Source organism: Equus przewalskii, chromosome 2 (genome assembly GCF_037783145.1).
Source record: "Equus przewalskii isolate Varuska chromosome 2, EquPr2, whole genome shotgun sequence".
NCBI lineage: Eukaryota > Metazoa > Chordata > Mammalia > Perissodactyla > Equidae > Equus > Equus przewalskii.
This window is the reverse complement of record NC_091832.1, coordinates 14984132-15005686: the sequence shown is the minus strand read 5'-3', so window position 1 is coordinate 15005686 and position 21555 is coordinate 14984132. Positions and strand designations below refer to the sequence as shown.

General features: G+C 43.1%; 1 protein-coding gene across 2 annotated transcripts in view; it reads right to left on the bottom strand.

Moving 5' to 3' along the window:
• Nucleotides 1-3754: 3754 nt before the first annotated feature.
• Nucleotides 3755-21555, bottom strand: part of LOC103540419 (olfactory receptor 2G3-like) — a 114672-nt gene continuing 96871 nt past the window's right edge. The window contains exons 3-6 of one of the 2 annotated variants that reach the window (XM_070609953.1): nt 11604-11927; nt 9915-10011; nt 9476-9711; nt 3755-5389 (exon numbers count right to left, since the gene is read on the bottom strand). In XM_070609953.1, the coding sequence (XP_070466054.1) occupies nt 4548-5378 (831 nt within the window). In that variant the 5' untranslated portion in view covers nt 5379-5389; nt 9476-9711; nt 9915-10011; nt 11604-11927 and the 3' untranslated portion in view covers nt 3755-4547. Of the gene's footprint in view, nt 5487-9475; nt 9712-9914; nt 10012-11603; nt 11928-21555 lie in introns of those variants that run through there. The other variant, XM_008506995.2, reaches the window with a different exon arrangement.

Genomic DNA, 21555 nt, shown 5'->3' with positions numbered 1-21555 from the left:
AAGGATTATAATACTATATGCCAACATATTGGATAACCTAGAAATGAATAAATTCTTAGACTCACACAACCTCCCAAAAGTGAACCAAGAAGAAAGAGAATCTGAAGGGACCAATCACAAGTAAAGAGATTGAAGCAGTAATCAAAAACCTCCCAAAAAACAAAAGTCCAGGGCCAGATGGTTTCTCCGGAGAATGCTACCAAATGTTCAAAGAAGATTTAATGCCTAATCTTCTCAAACTGTTCCAAAAAGTGGAAGAAGATGGAATGCTTCCATACTCATTCTATGAGGCCAACATCACCCTGATACCAAAACCAGGCAAAGAAAACACAAAGAAGGAAAATTACAGGCCAATATTGCTGATGAACATGGATGCAAAAATCCTCAACAAAATATTGGCAAACCGAATACAGCAATACATTAAACGGATCATACCCCATGATTTATATGAGGGATGCAGGAATGGTTCGGCATCCAGAAGTCAATCAATTTGATACACCACATTAACAAAATGAGGAATAAAAATCACATCATCATCTCACTAGATGCAGAGAAAACATTTGACAAGATCTTACATCCATTTATGATAAAAGCTCTCAATAATGGGTATAGAAATTACCTTAACATAACAAAGGCAGTATATGACAAACCAACAGCCAACATCATACTTAACAGTGAAAAAGTGAAAGCCATTCCTCTGAGAACAGGAACAAGACAAAGGTGCCCACTCTCACCACTCCTATTCAATGTAGTACTGGAGGTTTTGGCCAGTGAAATTAGGAAAGAAAAATAAATAAAAGGTATCCATATTGGAAAGGAAGGAAACATCTCACTTTTTGCAGATGACATATATAAAAAACCCTAAAGAATCCATCAGAAAACTATTAGAAATAATCAATCAATCAACAAATAATCAATAATCAACCCACAAAGTTGCAGGGTACAAAATCAACTTACGAAAATTGGTTGTGCTTCTATACAGTAATAATGAACTGGCAGAAAGAGAAGTCGCGAATACAATATCATTTGCAAATGCAACAAAAGGACTAAAATATCTAGGAGTAAATTTAACCAATGGAGTGAAAGACCTGTACACTGAAAACTATAGGATATTATTGGAAGAAATGGAAGAAGATATAAAGAAATGGAAGGATATTCCATACTCATGGATTGAAAGAATAAACATAGTTAAAATGTCCATACTACCTAAAGCAATCTACAGATTCAATGCAATCCCAATCAGAATCCCGATGACATTCTTCACAGAAATAGAACAAAGAATCCTAAAATTTATATGGAACAGCAAAAGATCCTGAATAGCCAAAGCAATCTGAGAAAATTGTGATGGAGGCATTACAATCCCTGACTTCAAAATATACTACCAAGATTTAGTAATCAAAACAGCACAGTACTGGCACAAAAACAGACACACAGATCAATGGAACAGAATTGGAAGCCCAGAAATAAAACCACACATCTACGGACAGTTGATCTTTGACAGAGGAGCCAAGAACATACAATGGAGAAAGGAAATTCTCTTTAATAAATGGTTTTGGGAAAACTGGACAGCCACATGCAGAAGAATGAAAGTAGACCATTATCTTTGCCATACATAAAAATTAACTCAAAATGGATTAAAGACTTGAATGTAAGACCTGAAACCATAAAACTCCTAGAAGAAAATATAGGCAGTACACTCTTTGACATCGGTCTTAGTAGCATCTTTTTGAATACCATGTCTACTCAAGCAAGGGAAACAAAAGAAAAAATAAACAAATGGGACTACATCAGACTAAAAAGCTTCTGCAAGGCTAAGGAAACCATGAACAAAATGAAAAGACAACTCACCAACTGGGAGAAAATATTTGTAAATCATGTATCTGACAAGGGGTTAATTTCCAAAGTATATAGAAAACTCACACAACTCAAAAACAAAAGAATGAACAACCAAATCAAAAAAACGGGCAGAGGACCTGAAGAGACATTATTCCAAAGAAGATACACAGATGGCCAACAGGCACGTGAAAAGATGTTCAACATCACTAATTATTAGGGAAATGCAAATCAAAACTACAATGAGATATCACCCTACACCTGTCAGAATGGCTATAATTACCAAGACAAAAAATGAGAAATGTTGAAGATGTGGAGAAAAGGGAACCCTCACACACTGCTGGTGGGAATGTAAACTGGTGTATCCACTATGGAAAACAGTATGGAGATTTCTCAAAAAATTAAAAGTTGAAATACCATACAACCCAGCTATCCCACTACTGGGTATTTATCCAAAGAACTTGAAATCAACAATTCAAAGAGATTTATGCACCCCTATGTTCATGGCAGCATTATCACAATAGCCAAGGCATGGAAGCAAACCAAATGCCCATCAACAGATGAATTGATAAAGAAGATACGATAGATATACAAAATGGAATATTACTCAGCCATAAAGAAAGACAAACTGTCCCATTTGCAACAACATGGATGGACCTTGAGGGTATTATGTTAAGCAAAATAAGTCAGAGAAAGACAAATACTGCATGATTTCACTCACATGTGGAAGATAAACAAACATATGGATAAAAAGCACAGATTAGTGGTTACCAGAAGGGAAGGGGGCTGGGGGGGGAGGACAAAAGGGGTAAAGGGGCACATGTGTATGCTGGCAGATAAAAATTAGACTATTGGTGGTGAGCACAATACAGTCTATACAGAAACTGATAAATCATAATGTACAACTGAAATTGCACAATGTTATAAACCACTATGATCACAATAATATAATTGAAAAAAAATTTATGGGACCAGTGGAGAAAAAAATCAATTTATACTCCCACTAGCATGTATAAAATCTATGTTTCATTGTATTCTGGATTCCTCTGATTTTATTGTTTAAAAACTTTTTGTCGGTTTCAAAGGTGAAAGAGTGACATCTCAATGGTATTTTAACTTGCATTTCTTTGGTGCCTACTGTGGTGGGGTTTTCCTATATGTTTACTGATGATTTGGATTTCTTTTTTAGGAATTGTTCATATCCTTTCCCAGTTTGCTGGGGGTGTTTGTATTTTTCTTACCAATTTGCAAGAGCTTTTTCTATGTTAATAGTGTTATCCACGGGTCTGTAAGTGTTGCAATTATATGCCCTGTTTTGTTATTTGCCTTTAATTTTGCTTCATGTTTTATGCAACATCTGGCTCCTGGGTGGTGGGGCAAGGTAGCACCTTTGAGGACATTGTGAACCTGCACCCTGGCCTCTCAGGGAGGGCACAGGCATTCCTGTTAAAATTTTCCGCCGAGCCCAGCTGATGTTTTTGCAAGGAGTTTCACAAGCAATGTACATCAGCAAAGGGGCTGAAAGAAGAACCCAAGAGGGCTGCATGCTAGCTTGTGAAACGTGTCTCTAGAACCTAATGGGATTGCTTTGTTGGGTGCTGGAGTTTCTGCGGCAACAAGCAGAGGTGAAAGCCAGTAAATACGAGTGATGCCCAGTACCGTGACTGTGCAGACTGGGGAAGCCTGGGAAAAAACAATTTACGTTTGTAAAGCTTCTGTGAGGAATAAGTGGATTTTCAGGGAAGGTCCCTCCAGGCAAGAGGGAATAGAGCAAAAACCTCCCCAATGAGTTTATAATCTCTCCCTGGACTCCCTAAATTTTGCATCTGGGGTAACATTAAGCCCACTGTCCCTGTCTAATTTCCCTTGTCCTTAAGTGAACAGAGTCTCCTTTCCTTGAGATCAGCCAAGACAGGATATAGTTTTCCAAAATGAACTTTATTAGAAACAAGGAGAAAAGGGAAATCAAGAGGTATAAAAATACAAAAGAACAGAAATGAATGGTCATAAAACAGTATTCTTCCCCTTCCCAGGATAATTTCAATCGACCTCAGGGGCTCTAACCGACACAGTTGCCAGATGGCTGGATGCAGGTTCATTTCCTCCTTCTCAAGTCTCTTTCTCACCCTGAGATTCTCCACTTTTCAATTTTTGAGTCTCTACTTCTTCCACCTTTCCTCCCTTTTTTTCCTTTACTCTCTAGGGCTCCTGTCACTTCCACAGCCTGGGAGGATCATGGCTGATTCCTGGTGGATAGTTCATCCCTCAGTAATAAATTTTAAAAATTAAAACTAACATTTGTTGAAAGATTACTATATGCTGGGCTCTATACTAAGCACTTTTCATATATTGTCATATTTAATCACTACAACTTCCCTGTAAGGAAGAGATACTTAAAGTACTTTACTCCTGAAAGTAGTAAAATGACTTGCAGAAATTCACAGTTTCTAGTAATTGGAAAAAGCAAGTCTCTCCTCCTGTTCTGTCTGGCACTAAGTCCAGGCCCTTGACCAGTGTGCTGGATCTTCACAATTGTCTCTGTTCCAACCACATCACCAGAGACACTGCAGTGGTCCGAGCACCCTGTTGCCTCCCATGGGGTGAGGGTAAAGAGTAGGCATTACGGAATCAGCTCTTCCAGCTTTATGGAATCAACACCTCAGGGAGTTGGTGAGGGTGAGTCCTGCTTTGTTCAGCTCCCCAGGTCTTCAGCTTTAAAATCTCACTCTGCCCTGTCCCATCAATTTGAGGAAAGCCTTTTTGACGTCCTTGTTCCTCAGACTGTAGACGACAGGGTTGAGGAAGGCTGTGGTGACGTTATAGAAAAGGGCCATTTTCTTGCCACTGTTTGACAAGGGGTCAGAGCCAGGGCTCATGTACATGATGATGCAGGGAATGGCAAACATGGTGACCACGGTGATGTGGGAGGCACAGGTGGAGAAGGCCTTGATCCGTCCCTGAGCTGAGCGGATCTTCATGATGTTGGCAAAGATGTTGACATAGACAACAACAACCAGGGAGAGTGGGACCACGATGACATTGACCCCTACAATGAAGTCTACCAAGTCATTGAGGGATGTGTCTGCACAGGCCAGCTTCAGAATGGCAGGAACCTCACAAAAGTAGTGGTCAATTTCATTAGGACCACAATAGGGCAAGCGCATAGCAAAGAAGGTATCACATAGGCCACCCACCACACCATAGGCTGCACAGATGCCCACCATGAGGAGGCACACCCAGCGGCTCATGATGACTTTATATCGGAGAGGGTGGCAGATGGCCATGTACCTGTCCACGGACATGATGGAGAAAAGCCAGGACTCAGTGATCCCAAAGAGGAGGCAGGTGTACATCTGGGCCACACATCTAGCTAAAGAGATGGCCCTCTTCTTGCTGAGAATATGCACGAGCATCTGAGGCACAGTAGTGGTGGTGTAGCACACGTCCAGCATGGAGAGGACACTGATGAAAAAGTACATGGGCGTGTGGAGGCAAGAGTCCTGGTGGATGAGGATGATGAGGAGGCTGTTGCTCACAAGGATCATCAGGTAAAAGACTAGAAAGAAGGTGAAGAGCAGAGGATTGGCCCTGGGGTTGGGGGCAAAGCCCAAGAGAATGAATTCTGTCACAGTGGACTGGTTGAGCTCCTTCATTGTGATCTGCCTGTTTAAAGAGTTTTGGGGGATATGTAATTTACTGAGGGTCTGTGCCAAGGGCATGTAAGGAATTTTCACACCCATTGTTTCCTTCATATTTCCTAACAGAAAGTTTGAATTGGTGGATGGAGGCACCAGGCATGTGTCCCCAAAGTAGTTTGAATGGTATTGGGGTTTGGTTCAGGATTTACTGGAGGGTCATGGTGGTGGAAATGGGGAAGGCCGAGTCAGGGAAGTGCTGTGTGCTGTGTGCCATCCTGGCCTGTAGGTGCCTGTTCCTTCTCCTAACATAGCCTCACTTTTCTCTCTATTATTCACCCCATTTTCTGTTTTGTCTTGGGACAACAGAGGTTGCTAAGTATTCTTTTAAGATTAGGATTAGCTTTAGGGTTGTTACATTAATTATTTGGGTTCAGGTTTTTATCACTGTTAGGATTAGGATGAAGGTTAGATTGGGGATTAAAACAATCCTATGTATGATAAAAGTTAGACTTAAGATTTAAGCTTTAGCTTTTCCTGGTGGATGAGACTTCACTCATATTCATCAATTATGTCATTCATTCAACATATTTTTGCCAAATGTTTACTATATATTATAAATCAGAGGGGCAAGGAAGTGTTATAAATAATCTGGGTCGAAAAGTGACTTTACGCTGTCTGCTAAGGTAAATTCTAAATATGTTAGAGTTAAGCGCAAAAAATAAAACTATAATGCAGCCTAGGGGAAAATATATAGGTGAATATTTATTTTACAGTGGGACAGAGAAAGGCTTTTGAAGCATAACCTGAATGTTTCAAGTCCTTCAGCCTCATGGGGATGTCCCTTTTCCCTTTAATATCCAAATAAAGCATCATAGCTCCTCATCAGGCTCCTGTAAGAAGTCCAATAGCTTCCCCAATAGTTTTGAGAGTCCTTGTGCATCCTGATCACTTTCCTTGACCTCACTCACTGCCTTGCCTTGTGAGTGGACTGACCTCTTCAATGCTTCATCCCTATTCTCTTTCTCCTTTATGCCCCAAAACTCCTCCAAACCAGGTTGATATTTCTAAGACTTGTCCTGAAGGTATGATAACTCACAAGGCGGCACAGAACAGAACACCATGAAAACCAAGTATTTTAGGGACTCTCAAGTCCCTAAGCTATCTCTGCAGCAATGTTTCCTCTCTGGTTCCCAGCCAGCTGTCATATTACTGGTGTCTACTCTCCTTCCTGGACCCCCCCTCCCATCTCCCCTTGTCTCCCTGTTCTAGGACTCCTCATTCTTCTCACCTGGGCTGCCAGCCACCAACCCCAATTCCTCTCTCAGTCATTTCAAGCTTCATCCTGCATCAGAATCACCTGGAGGGCTTGTCAGGTGCTGCTGCGCCTCACACCCAGAGTGCTAGTTCAGTAGGTCTGGCATGGAATCTGAGAATTTGCATTTCTAACAAGTTCTCAGGTAATGCAGATACTGCCTGCCTTTGGGACCACACATTGAGAACCACTGATCTGCTCAACTGTGCAGAGAAAGTTGGCTTTCTCTCCATTTCCCTATGTCCATATTATGCCAAAGTTGCTCACATTCCTTCTGCTGAAATGTCATTATTTTTTTCCTTTCACGTGAGCATAAAAACAAAGAAATAATAAAGGAAAAGATGAATATTTTTGGTGATATAAAAAAGAAAATTTTCTCTAAGTTAAAAAACTAATGATGATTATAATATATATGGAAGACAAGTGATTAATGTCATCAGTGTAAAAGATATCTTTATACACTAAGTAAATATAAGCTATAAATAAAAATAAAAGATATCTTTATATGCTAAACATAAAGAAAAACACTAACCACCAAGAAGGAGATATGAGTAATCAATTGACAAAAAGAGATTCAAATGGCAATGAACTCACAAAAAAGTTTAAGCCTATAATAATTAACGATTGCCAGTTAAACCAACAATGGGATAATAGTTTTTAACCTATGCAACAGGGAAAAAATTCTCTTAAAATGATAATGCCTGATATTGGCCAGTTTACTGTCGAAAAGGAATTGTCATATATTGCTATGGGAAATAAATTACTATAGTCTTTCTGAAGGAAAATTTGGCAGTATGTAAATTCAGTTTTCAGAATTTTGCATAGGGAAAAACATCAGAGAATGGGGAGGGGTTTTCATCAAGGATGTTCATTGCAATATTATTTCTAACAGGGAAAACCAGAAACAACTTAAATGTCCTAAATCAGGAGACTTGTTAAATAAATTATGGTATATTGATATGGTGAATACCTTATAGCCTTTAAAATCATATTTTGGAGAGTACTTCACATTGTGGGGAAATGCTCCAATAGATTGGTATGTAAGAAAGCAGAATATGAAACTATGTATAAACTAATCCTAATAGTGTAAAGATTTATATGCCTAGACAAAAATTAGAAAGGAACACACCAAAATGTCAACAGTGGACATTTCTGATGATTGTATTTGTAGGTGATAGTTATTTGTAAAAGTTCTCTGAACTTTCCAAATTTTCCACAATAAACGAGTTAGTTTTATAAGAAGGAATAAAGTTCAAAATGATACTTTGAAGATGGAACGTGTAGGGATTTATGTAGACTAATTAGATAAAAGGGTGGCTAGGAGAGAGGAAGATCAAAGACGAAAAAAAAACATTGGACCTAGAGAAGCCCAGAGGAAAATGGAATGAGGAGCTTCTCCTACTGTCCCAGCTCAGCTCATCCACTGAGCTGCACGTGGGATCAGCTTCTGTAGTTTAATGAAAACACATTTCTGGGTTAGGCATCAGGTAAAAGTGTTTTGGGTAGGAGATTACCTGAAAGGTGACAACCTAGGCTGACTCCACGTATGTGGAGAAGTTAAGTTAGGAGACAGAATGGTAACTCGAACCAGAATGACTTAATCTAGGATGGAACCAGAGTAGCTCACAGAGGGGAAGAATGTGATGGTAAAGAAAAAGGGGACGAGCTTAGATTCTTGATTCCTGAGGCCGATAGACCTCTGGGACTGGAAAACCACAGAGAAGTGGGGCTAGACCTTGGGCCATCATAGCATGAGGCAGCATGACCTGAATCGGGGCACCAGACACCCATCCCAGCACCTGACTCCCATTCCAGACCTGAGCCCCATCCCGAGTTTGTGCTCATGGGAACACAGTTTGCTGTATGGCTTTGGGAAGTCAGCCAACCTCCGTGGCTCTCGTGATCTCATCTGTAGAACAAGGGTGGGGATAATCTGTAATGGATCCTCTAGGATGGACAGTCAACACTTTTCTATTTATGCCTAGATTGGGAGGTGAATGGGGTCAGGGGTGGGGCTGCAGAGATAGAACAATGGGTGCCAGTGCCCCCAATCCCACCCCTCCCTAGGTGCCTGGGCTAGACCGTGGTTACACATCCTCCAAGGAAGACTTTCAAGGCCGAAATAGGAGGGGAGGCATGCATGACTGAGGGGACGCCATCCTCTAGACGGCCTGCTCCCTGAGAAGAGAACTGGAAATGGGCGTTGGACTGGGTGGGTGTTGGAGAGAAAGAATGGAGTCTTACAGTTTCAGAGTTATACATTGTCAGGTTTTTAAAAACCCATGAACCTTTTGTCAAAGGCAGACTCCTGCAGGAGCTTAGAACCCACTCCACTCACACCCTCCTCACTCAGACACACGTGGCTCCCTGAGGCTGCTATTACTAGATAAAGGCTCTTTGAAGCTCAATTTGATAACCACTCATTTTATCAAAGCCCATTTTATCAAAGGAAGCGACTGCTCTAAGGTCACACAGCAAGAGTGTCTGAAGTGGAGTGAGCACCCAAGTGGCTTGACACCTAGTCTAGGCTCTTACACTGTCAGTTGCTGATCTCAGAGATGAGCCATGAGCCAGGAAATGGGACTTAGGGACGCAGGGAACCTGATGGTGCCAACTACATTCTGTCCCCAGCTCCTGAGAGATGGAGGCCCTTAAACAAGGGCCATGGTGACGAGAGGCAGCCAGTTCTTACCTCCAGATTGTATCCGCAGGCTGAGGGCAGAGGCAGCAGAGAAGATGCAGGAGACAGGCCTCTGACCCCCAGGACTCCTTGCCTTTTGATGAGTTTGTGTCTTTGTCCAGAGCGGAGTCTGGGGCTGGTTTCCACTCTCACTTTCCTTGGCTGGCTTGCTGTGTGTCTTATGGCAAGTTGCTTGGAGTCTCTGAACCTCAGGTCCTGACCCTGCTACAGCCAGGTTTGATGATGGTCTGTTACCAATGAGAAGACAGAAATGGGTTGTATGTTTGCCAGGTCCTGGTAGAAGTTTAGCCTCCGTCCCCAAGTTGGCCAGAGCTTGGGGCTGGGGTGCCAGCCTTGGTGCCTTGTTAGGATGTAATAGAAACCAGAGAAATATTGTTTGCTTTTTCACTTTGGGCTTTTATCTTTATCTCCTCCTCTCATATCTACTCACCTGCAGCCCAGGCTAGAAGATGAAAGACTCAGGATCGTTCTGAATTTCCACTTTTGCCCTTTACTGCCATGACTCTGAGAAGGTAATTGTGTCTTATCTGTAAAAACAGGAGGTTGATTGCAATAATATCTGATTCTGTCAGGTTCTGAAAATATATCTTTTCTCCTCCCTTCCCCTTTCTCTTGCCCTGTCCCTTATCACCAACACACACACCCTCCCCAGTGTCAGCACAGACCTGGCAGGGGCTAAGAATGATCCAGAGAAACAGTAAAACTAGAAAGCAAGAAAAGTAGAGAGAAAGATGGAAGGAGATAAGACGCCCCAGAAGGGAGAGAAGCACAAGCACAGGCGACAAGGAGGCAGAGAGGGGCACAGAGAAGAAGAATCTGGGGACACAGAAAAGAAGCCAGAAAGACAGATGCTGGGAGCACAATTGACATCAACAGGAGGAGGAGGATGGGGGCTCAGGATGAGGAAGGTGGAAGGTGGTTATTCCTTTCGTGGTTATCCTTTAAGAAGAGGAAAAAAGACGAAAGGAAAGAGGCATAGACATGTGGAGACCCAATGGGAGAGAGTCAGAGGGACAGAGAAGGTGAAGGCACAAAAGGAGACAGAGGCAGGGACAAAAAGGAGACAGGAAAGAATGCCTGAGATGCTGGGGAGGTGGGCTGTGAGCCAGGGCTGTGAGAAAGGGACACAGGAGAGCTGAGAAAGGGCAACTGAACCAACAAAGGGCCACAGAGACCAGACAGAGAGAGACAGAGGCAATCAGGGAGGGTGGAGAGAGGCAGGGCAAATCCAGTCTCTGGGAGCAAGAGAAGTAGATGGATGAGAGTCCAAGATCAAGAAGACAGCAGACAGACGAGATCTGGATAGAATGTGTGGTCTGAGGGAGTAGGAGGCGAGGGGATGCGCTGCAGTGGAGGATGGATGGGCAGAGAGACCCAGTTCAAGGAGGAGACCTAGAGAAATGGTGCAAGAAGAAAATCCCTGTCAACAGGCTGAGGAGGAGAGGAGAGAATCGGGGATGGAAGAGAGGGAGCACGCTGCAGGCAAATCCAGGGGCAGAGTGAGCAACACTCAGGAAAGTCAATAGGGAAAGAAAGGAAAGAGTGGGCTGAAGACCCGGTCAGAGAACCTCAGAGCCAGAGATACAGAAAGAGGAGGGAGAGATGTGACACAAACTTTGGAGGCAGGACAGAGCAGAAAATAGAAACAGAGGCAGAAAGAGGCAGATGGAGAAGGATGGAAAGCAAGAAAGAGAAAGGGAGATAATAACAGACCCAGAGGAAGAGAAGGAGCGGATGGACATGGAGAAAGAGAGAGAGAGAGAGGCAGAGACAGGCAGCCATGAGCACCCTCACACAGACATGGGGAAAGGGACAGAGCAGAGACAGACAGGCAGCCAGTGAGTGGGAAGTATGGACCCAGCTGGGCTCCTACCCAGAGCTCCCTGTGAGGCTGGGCCTGGGGGAGCCAGGAGCCTCGCTTGCTCCCCAGAATAGTTGGGGGCACTCCTGAGTTTATAACCCTGAGCTTATAACCCTGCCAGAAAGGGAATTGTGGGCAGGGCTCCCTCAGACTCAAGGGGCCACTCCTGTGTGGCACGTGGCCCCAGGGTCCTAGCAGGACAGTTTCTGTAGCCGCCTTCCTGCCCAGGGAGGAAGCACCAGGCTCCCAAGGAGGCACCTCACTCCCCAAGGACGCTCAGGCCTTGCCCTTCTGGAGGTTGGGCTGGGGGAGTCTGAGCCTGGGGACAGGAGTGCGGATGCTGGGGAGGGTGTGTGCTGGGGCTCAGACAGGGCTGTGAGGGCAGGTCTTTTCTCAGGTGCTCCTCCTTTCCCAGGAACAACAACAAAAATGAGGCATCCTGGGAAGTCAAGGGTGATGAAGGCCAAGAAGGTGTCTTCTCCTCCTGCCAGGTGGCGTCCCCAGGACTGTTTCTTTCCGTAGGCGCTATAAGCAAATGTCTAAGGTCCTTGAGCTTTCATAGTCTACAGACAGCTTGGAGACCTGAAAGAAAAGATTATTGGCTCAAAACTAGGAATCCTGAAAAATAAAAGTTAGCAAATGTTTAAATGACTATTAAATGTAACATTTTATTAGTCAACTGCAACTCATTAAGCTCTTAGGTAGTTATATAGTAAGTGATGTATTAATCGTATGTAACGTGGGGTGTGGGTGCATTTTAATGTATCTTATAAAGTACGGTGCCCATGGGGGTCTTAACCTGCCCAGTGACTCTCAGGTCTCAGCCCTTGCAGGGAGTATTCTGGCATTTCAGATCACTTGGTGAGGACCTTTTCTCTTCTCATGGAGAGACATTTCCAGAACTGCAGCCCTGAGGACTTAAGACAGGAAACAGAAAGAACATGTATCCTGTAGGTTTGAGGCAGAGGAAGGCAGAAGACCTTGGAGGCCTCTCCTTGGATGTCTCCAGCCAAAGGGTCGGAGGAGTCCAGTCTGCCTGGAGGGCAAAGGAAACTTGCGGCTCCATCCTTTCCGAGCACCACAAGGCCACTTGCTCACAGATGGCTCAGCTGGAACTTGGCCCAATATGTCCCTGCAGGAGCCAGACTGGGGCTTGGGCAAAGTCAGGAGCCATACAGGGAGAGGCTGATGAGAGCTGAGCCCAAGAGCCTGGCCTCTGGGATGGGAGGGTTCCTTAGGCTGGGCCACCCGGGCTCAGTCAAGCCTGGCTCCTGGGTGTGGTAGGTCGTGGGATTCTGGAGCTGCGGGCCCTGGAGCCTCACTGCGCCCTGCACCCCATGGATGAAGTCTCTTCTCTCTCCTCCTTGCTGGCCACACCTCTGGCCACCTGAGGGCTGGGCACTTCCACCTCGGTGACAGGCTCTGTCTCCTGTTTCCTGCCCTCTTGATCCTGACCCAGCACTGAGTCCCCTGCAGCACTGACCGGCCCACAGAGGCCTCGTCCTCCACTCGAGGGGAGCTCAGGATTTGGTGGTGTCCACATCCAGATAACTCTGACTTCGGCTCCGTCTAAGACCCTCAAGGCTGGAGGCCTTTGCCTGCCCCACAGGGAAGCTCCCATCCCAGGGGCCTCCTCACATCTCTGGGGGGCTGTTTCTTTTCCAGCATTTCTCTGGCTCAGCCTGGAATGCCCTCTCCCTGGCTGCTTACCCTGAGACTCAGGGACTCTAGGTCTGTGATCCACCTCCCTTCTCAGGCGGCAGGGCCTGAGTTCAACAACCAGGCTAATGATCCTGACATCAAATTCCAATGTGGGCTTTTTTCCCTACCACCAAGCAATTCTCTGACACCAGCTGGGTCTCCTATAATTCAACTCAATCTACCTGGGGATAGTGTCAGATCCCACAGGTGAAGGGCTCAGTCCTACAAGACCGTCCCTCCTCCCAGCCCTTCAGACACCAATCAGGAGTCCAGGTTGTCACCCGTGCTTCTGACCCGCTAGCCCCTCCGCGAGTTCAATTAATTTACCCCAGCATCTCACAGAACTGAGAAACATTTTACTTACTAGATTACCATTTGGTTATAAAAGGATATAACTCAGGAACAGCCAGATAGAAGAGATGCATAGGGCAAGGTATGTGGGGAGGTGGGTTGGGCTTCCATTCCCTCTCCAAATGCACAACTCTCCCCCCATCTCCACGTGACCACCAACCCAGAAGCTCTCCAAACCCATCCTTTTGGGTTTTATGTAGGCTTGATTACATAGGCGTGATTGATTAACTCATTGACCATTGGTGATTGAATTGACTCTCCAGCCCCTCTCCCTGTCCTGGAGGTTGAGGGTGGGACTGAAAGTTCTAACCCTTTACTCACAGGGTTGGCTTCACTGGTGACCAGCCCCCATCCTTAGGTTACCTAAGGGCTTTCCAAACGTCACCTCACTGACATAACAAAAGACACCTTTATGACTCTCCTTCCTTCGGAAATTCCAAGTGTTTTAGGAGCTCTGCCAGGAACCAGAAGACCAAATGTATATTCTTTATCAATCACAATATCACATAGGCTCTGTAGGCAGTAAGCTTTCAGGCAGCTGCTAGAGTCAACTTTCTAAGCTGCACCTCTGTCTTTGTTCCTCCCCTGCTGAAGGACCTTCAATGGTTCCCATTCATGGGATTCAGACTCAGATCCTCTGTCCAGCAGCCAAGCCCTTCCTGAGCTGACTCCTGCCTACCTCTCCAGCCTCCCCTCCTGCAGTTCTTTGACTCACACCTTGCACTCTGGGCAGCCTGAACCACCCGTAGATCCCCAGACAAGCTGCATCTCATGCTGCTGCCTCAGCCTAGGATGCTGCCACAGCCCACTCCCTGGAAAACACCCACTCCCCTGCCCTTCACAGCTCCTCCCTGACACTCTCATGCCTACCTGTCAGCTCTCCCTTCATGAGAACCCTCCATTGCTTTTTCTGTTCCTCTCTATTTGTGCCATGATTTCATTGTTTGACTGATTGATTTTACAGACACTCAAAGGTGCTGATAGTGTATCTGATGTTACTGGTCACTGGAGACAAAATGATGAACAAGACTTGGTCCTGACCCTGCCCATGCTGCCTGTGGACTGGTTGGGGGATGGAGCTGCACACAGGTGTCGTTTGTGCTTGGGGAAGGGTACACAAACAGTTATGTAGGAACACACAGGAGGATCTGCTGACTTTTTTTCTCTGAAAGATGCAGGAAAGAGTTCACAGAAGAGGCAATATTTGAGCTGGGTCTCAAAAGATGAACAGAAGTTTGATAGATCGAGAAGGCAGAGAAGGGCTATCCAGGTACAGGAAAGAGTGTGTGCAAAGATACAGAAAAAGGAAAGAAGATGGCCATGAATCCTCGCCTTCAGGCCATGTGAGGGTAGTAAGTGTCATTTTTGTCTGTATTTCTAGTGTCTAGCACAGAACTTGACACAGAGGAGCCAACAACAAGTACTAAGTGATTAAATGACCAAATGGTTCATTTGGGGGGTAAAAAGCTCTGTTACTCTGTCCCGTGTGAACAGAGCTTGAGAGATGTTACGCACGGGGCAAGGCATCCTGGTGGGAGGTGGGGAGAGGGTAGGATTCAAAGGAACAGCTTTGGAAAATTAGGTTTAGTTAAGCGCTCCCAGCCAGATCTCCAGTCCCTGAAGACACCTGCAGCTGTGCAGTGGCCCTCCTGTGTGCACCACTAATGGCTCAGGTCCATAGCCCTTTCTTAGACCTCTGTACTCAGCCTTGTAACTTGCTCCCTAAGGGTGGCTCCCTTCCAAATCCTACAAAGGGTGGCAAACATGATTTCCCAGGCAAAACCCCAGAGAAATGACAGAGGTTTTTTTTTTTTTCTGATCAGCAAATTAGCTTATATGGAAAACAGCTGCCTCAACTCCTTTTTGAAAGAAGGCACTGTGTGAACAAACAAATAAAAATAGGAAATATTTTGCAAAAGTATACAAATAAAGTTCAGCATAGTGTGCACATAAAAAAAAATCTGTATTAATAAGTACAAGATTACCTAAATCAGTGTTGCCCCAGAAAACTTAGGAGAAATAGTTTCTATCCACACTGCTTGACATATGTTTTCTCATTCAGCACTCACGACCTTGAGCAGGAGTTGCTGTCCCTATTTTACATGTGAGGAAACTGAAAACCAAGCCACAAAACTTGCCGGAAATTCTGGCAAATATCAAACTTTGGAAGAGAAGAAGCATGTGCCTCAAGGACAGCGACGACAGGTTCTCACGTAGAATAGAGGAGTGAACACAGCCTTCGAGGTTGGACAGAGAAGTCTGAGTCTTGTTTTCTCAATGGCTGGGTGGGGGCAAGTCAGTTTAGCTATCTGTGCCTGCTTTATTTATAAAATAAAGGCAATTTAACCTACTGGACAGGATTATTACAAGAATGAGATCAAGAATGTAGAGGTCAATGAGTGTGTGCTTCCTTTGGGAAAGGTCATCAAATATTATCACTTCACCCACCATCCAAATGTGCTCATGATTACAACTCACCATTTCCTGCCTGATCTCCATTCATGTACCTCTTGGGCTGGCAGCTTTTTAAGAGGTCCCAGATCCTGCTCCCAGTAGTCACACCTTTGTGTGTCCCCCACTCTTCAAGTGTGGGACCTGGTATTTTCTTTTTAATGACTAGAATGGGACAAATGTGATTGGATATCACTTCTGAGATTTGGTTATACAAGACTGTAGACTTCCATTTTCCTTGAACTCTTTCTCTGGCTCTTATCAATTATTGGCTCTGATGAAGTATGTTGCCTTGTTGAGAGCTGCCCAATGCAGAAGCCCATGTGGCAAGGAACTGAGAGTGACCACTGGGCAGCAGGCAATGAGGAACTGAGACCATGGGTCCAACAGCCCCTGAGGAACTGACTCTGCCAACAATCACATGAGAGAGTGGACTCCATGATATCGGCTGCAGACCCGAGATTCAGCAGAGCAAGAGTTAATTACATAGAGTTGAATGAACTAATGAGGTTTTTTGTTTGGATCATCATTGCTATTATTTATTTATTTTTCAAATTAGATATATTCTGATTTGTTTTCTTTCCTTGCATGTATTTTTTTATTGAGTTCATAATAGTTACATCATTGTGAAATTTCAGTTGTACATTATTGCTTGTCTGTCACCACATAAGTGCTCCCCTTCACCCCCTGTGCCCATCCCTCACCCCACTTTCCCTGGTAACCACTGAACTGTTTTCTTTGTTCATGTGTTGGTTTATTTTCCACATATGAGTGAAATCATATGGTGTTTTTCTTTCTCAGTCTGGCTTATTTCGCTAAGCATAATACCCTCCAGTTCCATCCATGTTGTTGCAAACGGGATGAATTTGTCTTTTTTTATGGCTGAGCAGTATTCTATTGTATATATACACCACATCTTCTTTATCCATTCATCAGTCGATGGGCACTTGGATTGTTTCCATGTCTTGGCTATTGCGAATAGTGCTGCAGCAAACATAGGGGTACATATGTTACTTTGGATTGTTGATTTCAAGTTGTTTGGGTAGATACCCAGGAGTGGGATAGCTGGGTCATACGGTATTTCTATTTTTAGTTTTTGAGGAATCTCCATATTGTTTTCCATAGTGGCTGCACCAGTTGTCATTTCCATCAGCAGTGTATGAGGGTTCCCTTTTCTCCACACCCTCTCCAACATTTGTTATTTTTAGTCTTAGTGATTATAGCCATTTTAACAGGGGTAAGGTAGTATCTTAGCATAGTTTTGATTTGCATTTCCCTGATGATTAGTGATGTTGAACATCTTTTCAGGTGTTTATGGCCATCTGTATATCTTCTTTGGAAAAATGTGTTCATATCCTCTGCCCATTTTTTGATTGGGTTGTTTGTTTTTTTGTTGATCAGTTGTGTGAGTTCCTTATACGTTAACGGAAATTAACCTCTTGCTGGATATATGATTTGCAAATATTTTCTCCAAATTGGTGGGTTGTCTTTTTGTTTTTATCCTACTTTCTTTTGCCCTGCAGAAGCTCTTTAGTTGGATGAAGTCCCACTTGTTTATTTTTTCTTTTGTTTCCCTTGTCTGAGAAGACACGGTATTTGAAAAGAGCCTTTTAAGTTCGATGTCAAAGAGTGTACTACCTGTATTATCTTCGTGGAGTTTTATGGTTTCAGGACTTATCTTCAAGTCTTTGATCCATTTTGAGTTTATTTTTGTGTATGGTGTGAGACAACATCTGTTTTCATTCTTTTGCATGTGGCTGTTAAGTTTTTCCAACACCATTTATTGAAAAGATGATCTTTCCTCCATTCTATGCTCCTGGCACCTGTGTCAAAGTTTAGCTGTCCATAGATGTGTGGTTTTATTTCTGGGCTTTCAGTTCTGTTCCGTTGATCTGTGTGCCTGTTTTTGTACCAGTACCATGCAGTTTTGATCACTATGGCTTTGTGGTACATTTTGAAGTCAGGGATTGTGATGCCTCCAGCTTTGTTCTTTTTTCTCAGGATTGCTTTAGCAATTCGGGATCTTTGGTTGCCCCATATGAATTTTAGGATTCTTTGTTCTATTTCCGTGAAGATGGGATTCTGATTGGGATTGCATTGAATCTGTAGACTGCTTTGGGTAGTATGGACATTTTAGTTCTTCATTCTTCCAACCCACGTGCATGGAATCTCTTTCCATCTCTTTATGTCATCACCTATTTCTTTCAATAATGTCTTATAGTTTTCATTGTATAAGTCCTTTGCCTCCTTGGTTAAATTTATTCCTAGATACTTTATTCTTTTTGTTGCGATTGTAAATGGAATTGTATTCTTGAGTTCTCTTTCTGTAAGTTCATTATTAGAGTACAGAAATGCAACTGAGTTTTGTAAGTTGATTTTGTACCCTGCAACTTTACTGTAGTTGTTCATTATTTCTAATAGTTTTCCCATGGATTCTTTAGGGTTTCCTATGTATAAGGTCATGTCATCTGCAAACAGCGAAAGTTTCACGTCTTCACTCCATATTTGGATTCCTTTTATTCCTTTCTCTAATTGTGCTGGCCAAAACCTCTAGTACTATGTTGAATTAGAGTGGTGATAGTGGGCATCCTTGTATTGTTCCTGTTCTTAGAGGGATGGCGTTCAGTTTTTCCCCATTGCTGTGGTTTTGTGATATATGGCTAGTATTATGTTGAGGTAATTTCCTTCTGTCCCCATTTTGTTGAGTTTTTTTTTTTTTTTTTTGAGGAAGATTAGCCCTGAGCTAACATCTGCTGCCAATTCTCCTCTTTTTGCTGAGGAAGACTGGCCCTGGGCTAACATCTGTGTCCATCTTCTTCTACTTGATATGTGGGACGCCTGCCACAGCATGGCTTGCCAAGTGGTGCCATGTCCACACCCGGGATCCAAACTGGTGAGCCCCAGGCTGCCGAAGTAGAATGTGCGAACTTAACCACTGTGCCACTGGGCCAGCCCCAGTTGAGAGTTTTTATCATAAATGGCTCTTTGATCTTGTCAAATGCTTTCTCTGCATCTATTGAGATGATCATGTGGTTTTTATTCCCCATTTTGTTAAAATGGTGTATCACCTTGATTGATTTGCAGATATTGAAGCATCCCTGTGTCCCCGGTATAAATCCCACTTGATCACGATGTGTGATCTTTTTGATGTATTGCTGTATTCGGGTTGCCAATATTTTGTTGAGGATTTTTGCGTCTATGTTCATCAGTGATATTGGCCTGTAGTTTTCCTTTTTTGTGTTGTCCTTGTCAGACTTTGGTATCAAAGTGATTTTGGCCTTGTAGAATGTGTTACGAAGGCTTCCATCTTCCCTAATTTTTTGGAATAGCCTGAAAAGGATAGGTATTAAAGCCTCTCTGAAAGTTTGGTAGAATTCTTCAGGGAAACCATCCGGTCCTGGGCTTTTATTTTGGGGGATGATTTTGATTACTGTTTCAATCTCTTCACTTGTGATAGTCTATTCAGATTCTCTATTTCTCCTTGATTCAGCTTTGGGAGGTTGTAAGAGGCTAAGAATTTATCTATTTCCTCTAGATTGTCCATTTTCTTGGCATACAGCTTTTCATAGTATTCTCTTATGATTCGTTGTATTTATGTAGTATCTTGTTATTTCTCCTCTTACCTTTCTAATTTTATTTTTCTGAGCTTTCTCTCTTTTTTTCTTTGTAAGTCTGGCTAGTGGTTTGTCAATTTTGTTTATCCTCAAAGAATCAGCTCTTTGTTTCGTTGATCTTTTCTACTGCCTTTGTTGTTTCAATAGCATTTATATCTTCTCTGATTTTTATTATTTCTCTCCTTCTGATGACTTTGAGCTCTGTTTGTTCTTCTTTTTCTAATTCAGTTGGGTGTAGTTTGAGATTGCTTATTTGGTATTTTTCTTGTTTGCTAAAATGAGCCTGTATTATGGTGAATTTCCCTCTTAATATGGCTTTTACTGCATCCCATATGAGTTGGTATGGTATGTTTTCATTTTCATTTGTCTCCAGATATTTTTTGATTTCTCCTTTAATTTCTTCAATGATCCATTTGTTTTTCAATAGCATGTTTAGTCTCCACATCCTTGTCCCTTTCTCAGCTTTTTTCTTGTAATTAATTTCTAGCTTCATAGGAGTGTGATCAGAAAAGATGCTTGTTATTATTTAAATCTTCTTAAATTTATTGAGGCTTGCCTTGTTTCCCAACATATAGTCTATCCTTGAGAATGTTCCATGTGTACTTGAGAAGAATGTGTATTCCGTTATTTTTGGATGGAATGTTCTATATATGTCTATTAAGTCCAACTGGTCTAGTTTTTCATTTAATTCCACTGTTTCCTTGTTGATTTTCCATCTGGATTATGTATCCTATGATGTGAGCAGCGTGTTGAGGTCCCCTACTATTATTGTGCTATTATTAACATCATCTTTTAGGTTTGTTAACAGTTGCTTTATGTTTTTTGGGCTCCTGTGTTGAGTGCATAGATATTTATAAGTGCTATGTCTTCTTGGTGGAGTGTCCGGTTAATCATTATGTACTGCCCGTCTTTGTCTCTCTTTACCTGCCTTACCTTGAAATCTACTTTGTTAGATATAAGTATTGTGACACCTGCTTTCTTTTCTTTGCCATTAGCTTGGAGTATCATCTTCCATCCCTTTGCTCTGAGCCTGTGTTTGTTGTTGGAGCTGAGATGTGTTTCCTGGAGGCAGCATATTGTTGGGTCTTGTTCTTTAATCCATCTCGCCACTCTGTGTCTTTTTATTGGAGAATTCAATCCATTTACGTTTAGGATGATTATTGATATATGAGGCCTTAATGCTGCCATTTTATCACTCATTTTCTGGTTCTCCTGCATGTCCTTTGTTTCTCATCCTGTGTATTTTGGTTTAACAATTGAGTTAGGTAGTTTTTTTATGTTGTGTTTCTTTGTTTTCTCCTTATTTATTATTTGTGTCTCTGTTCTGCTTTTTTGTTTAGTGGTTACCATGAGTTTTATATTCAAAATCTCATAGATAAGATAGTCCATTTTCTGATGGCCTCTTATTTCCTTAGATTAAACTGATCCAGTCCCTTTGATATCAAACCTGAAGTGAGTTTGCTCACCCATTGCACAGCAAGCCAATCTCTGACACTGGGGGTAGTGGAAGAAAGTAGGAATTTTATTGTTGCACAGTTCTGAGCAAGGAGAAAGGGCAGCTAACGCTGAAATTTCAAACTCCCCAAAAAGCTAAAAGGAAGGGTTTTTATTTGGGGTTTTAGATAGGGGTGGGGGAGCATATGGTCTTGCTGGTTGGAGCTTTCCCATCAGCCTGTCTTTGGCCTTGAGACTACTTGCAGAGAGGAGGGAGCCTGTGGCCTTGCTGGTCAGCAGCTTTCCCACCAGCCTGTATCTCATTGTGGGGAGGAGATAGTCCAGGTGCTTGTCCTTGGCAGTGTCTGTCTCCATGGAGGATAGTGGATTCTGGAGCCAGCAAGCCAGGGAGTAAGCAGGGAGTGAGTGTTTTGGTTTTAACCCCATATAGGCTGGGTTTAATGTAGGGAAACTGACATCAGGGCTGGTATCACCTTTCCTCTTCCCCTCCTAAGTTGTTTTTCTCACATCTTATTCCATCTTGCATTGTGAGTTTGTGATTAAAATGACAAGATTATCTCTGTTTTTGGTGTTTTCTTTCCCTTTATCTTTAATGCTATTCTTGAGTGTTTGCTAACCTAGTCTGATGTATAGCTACA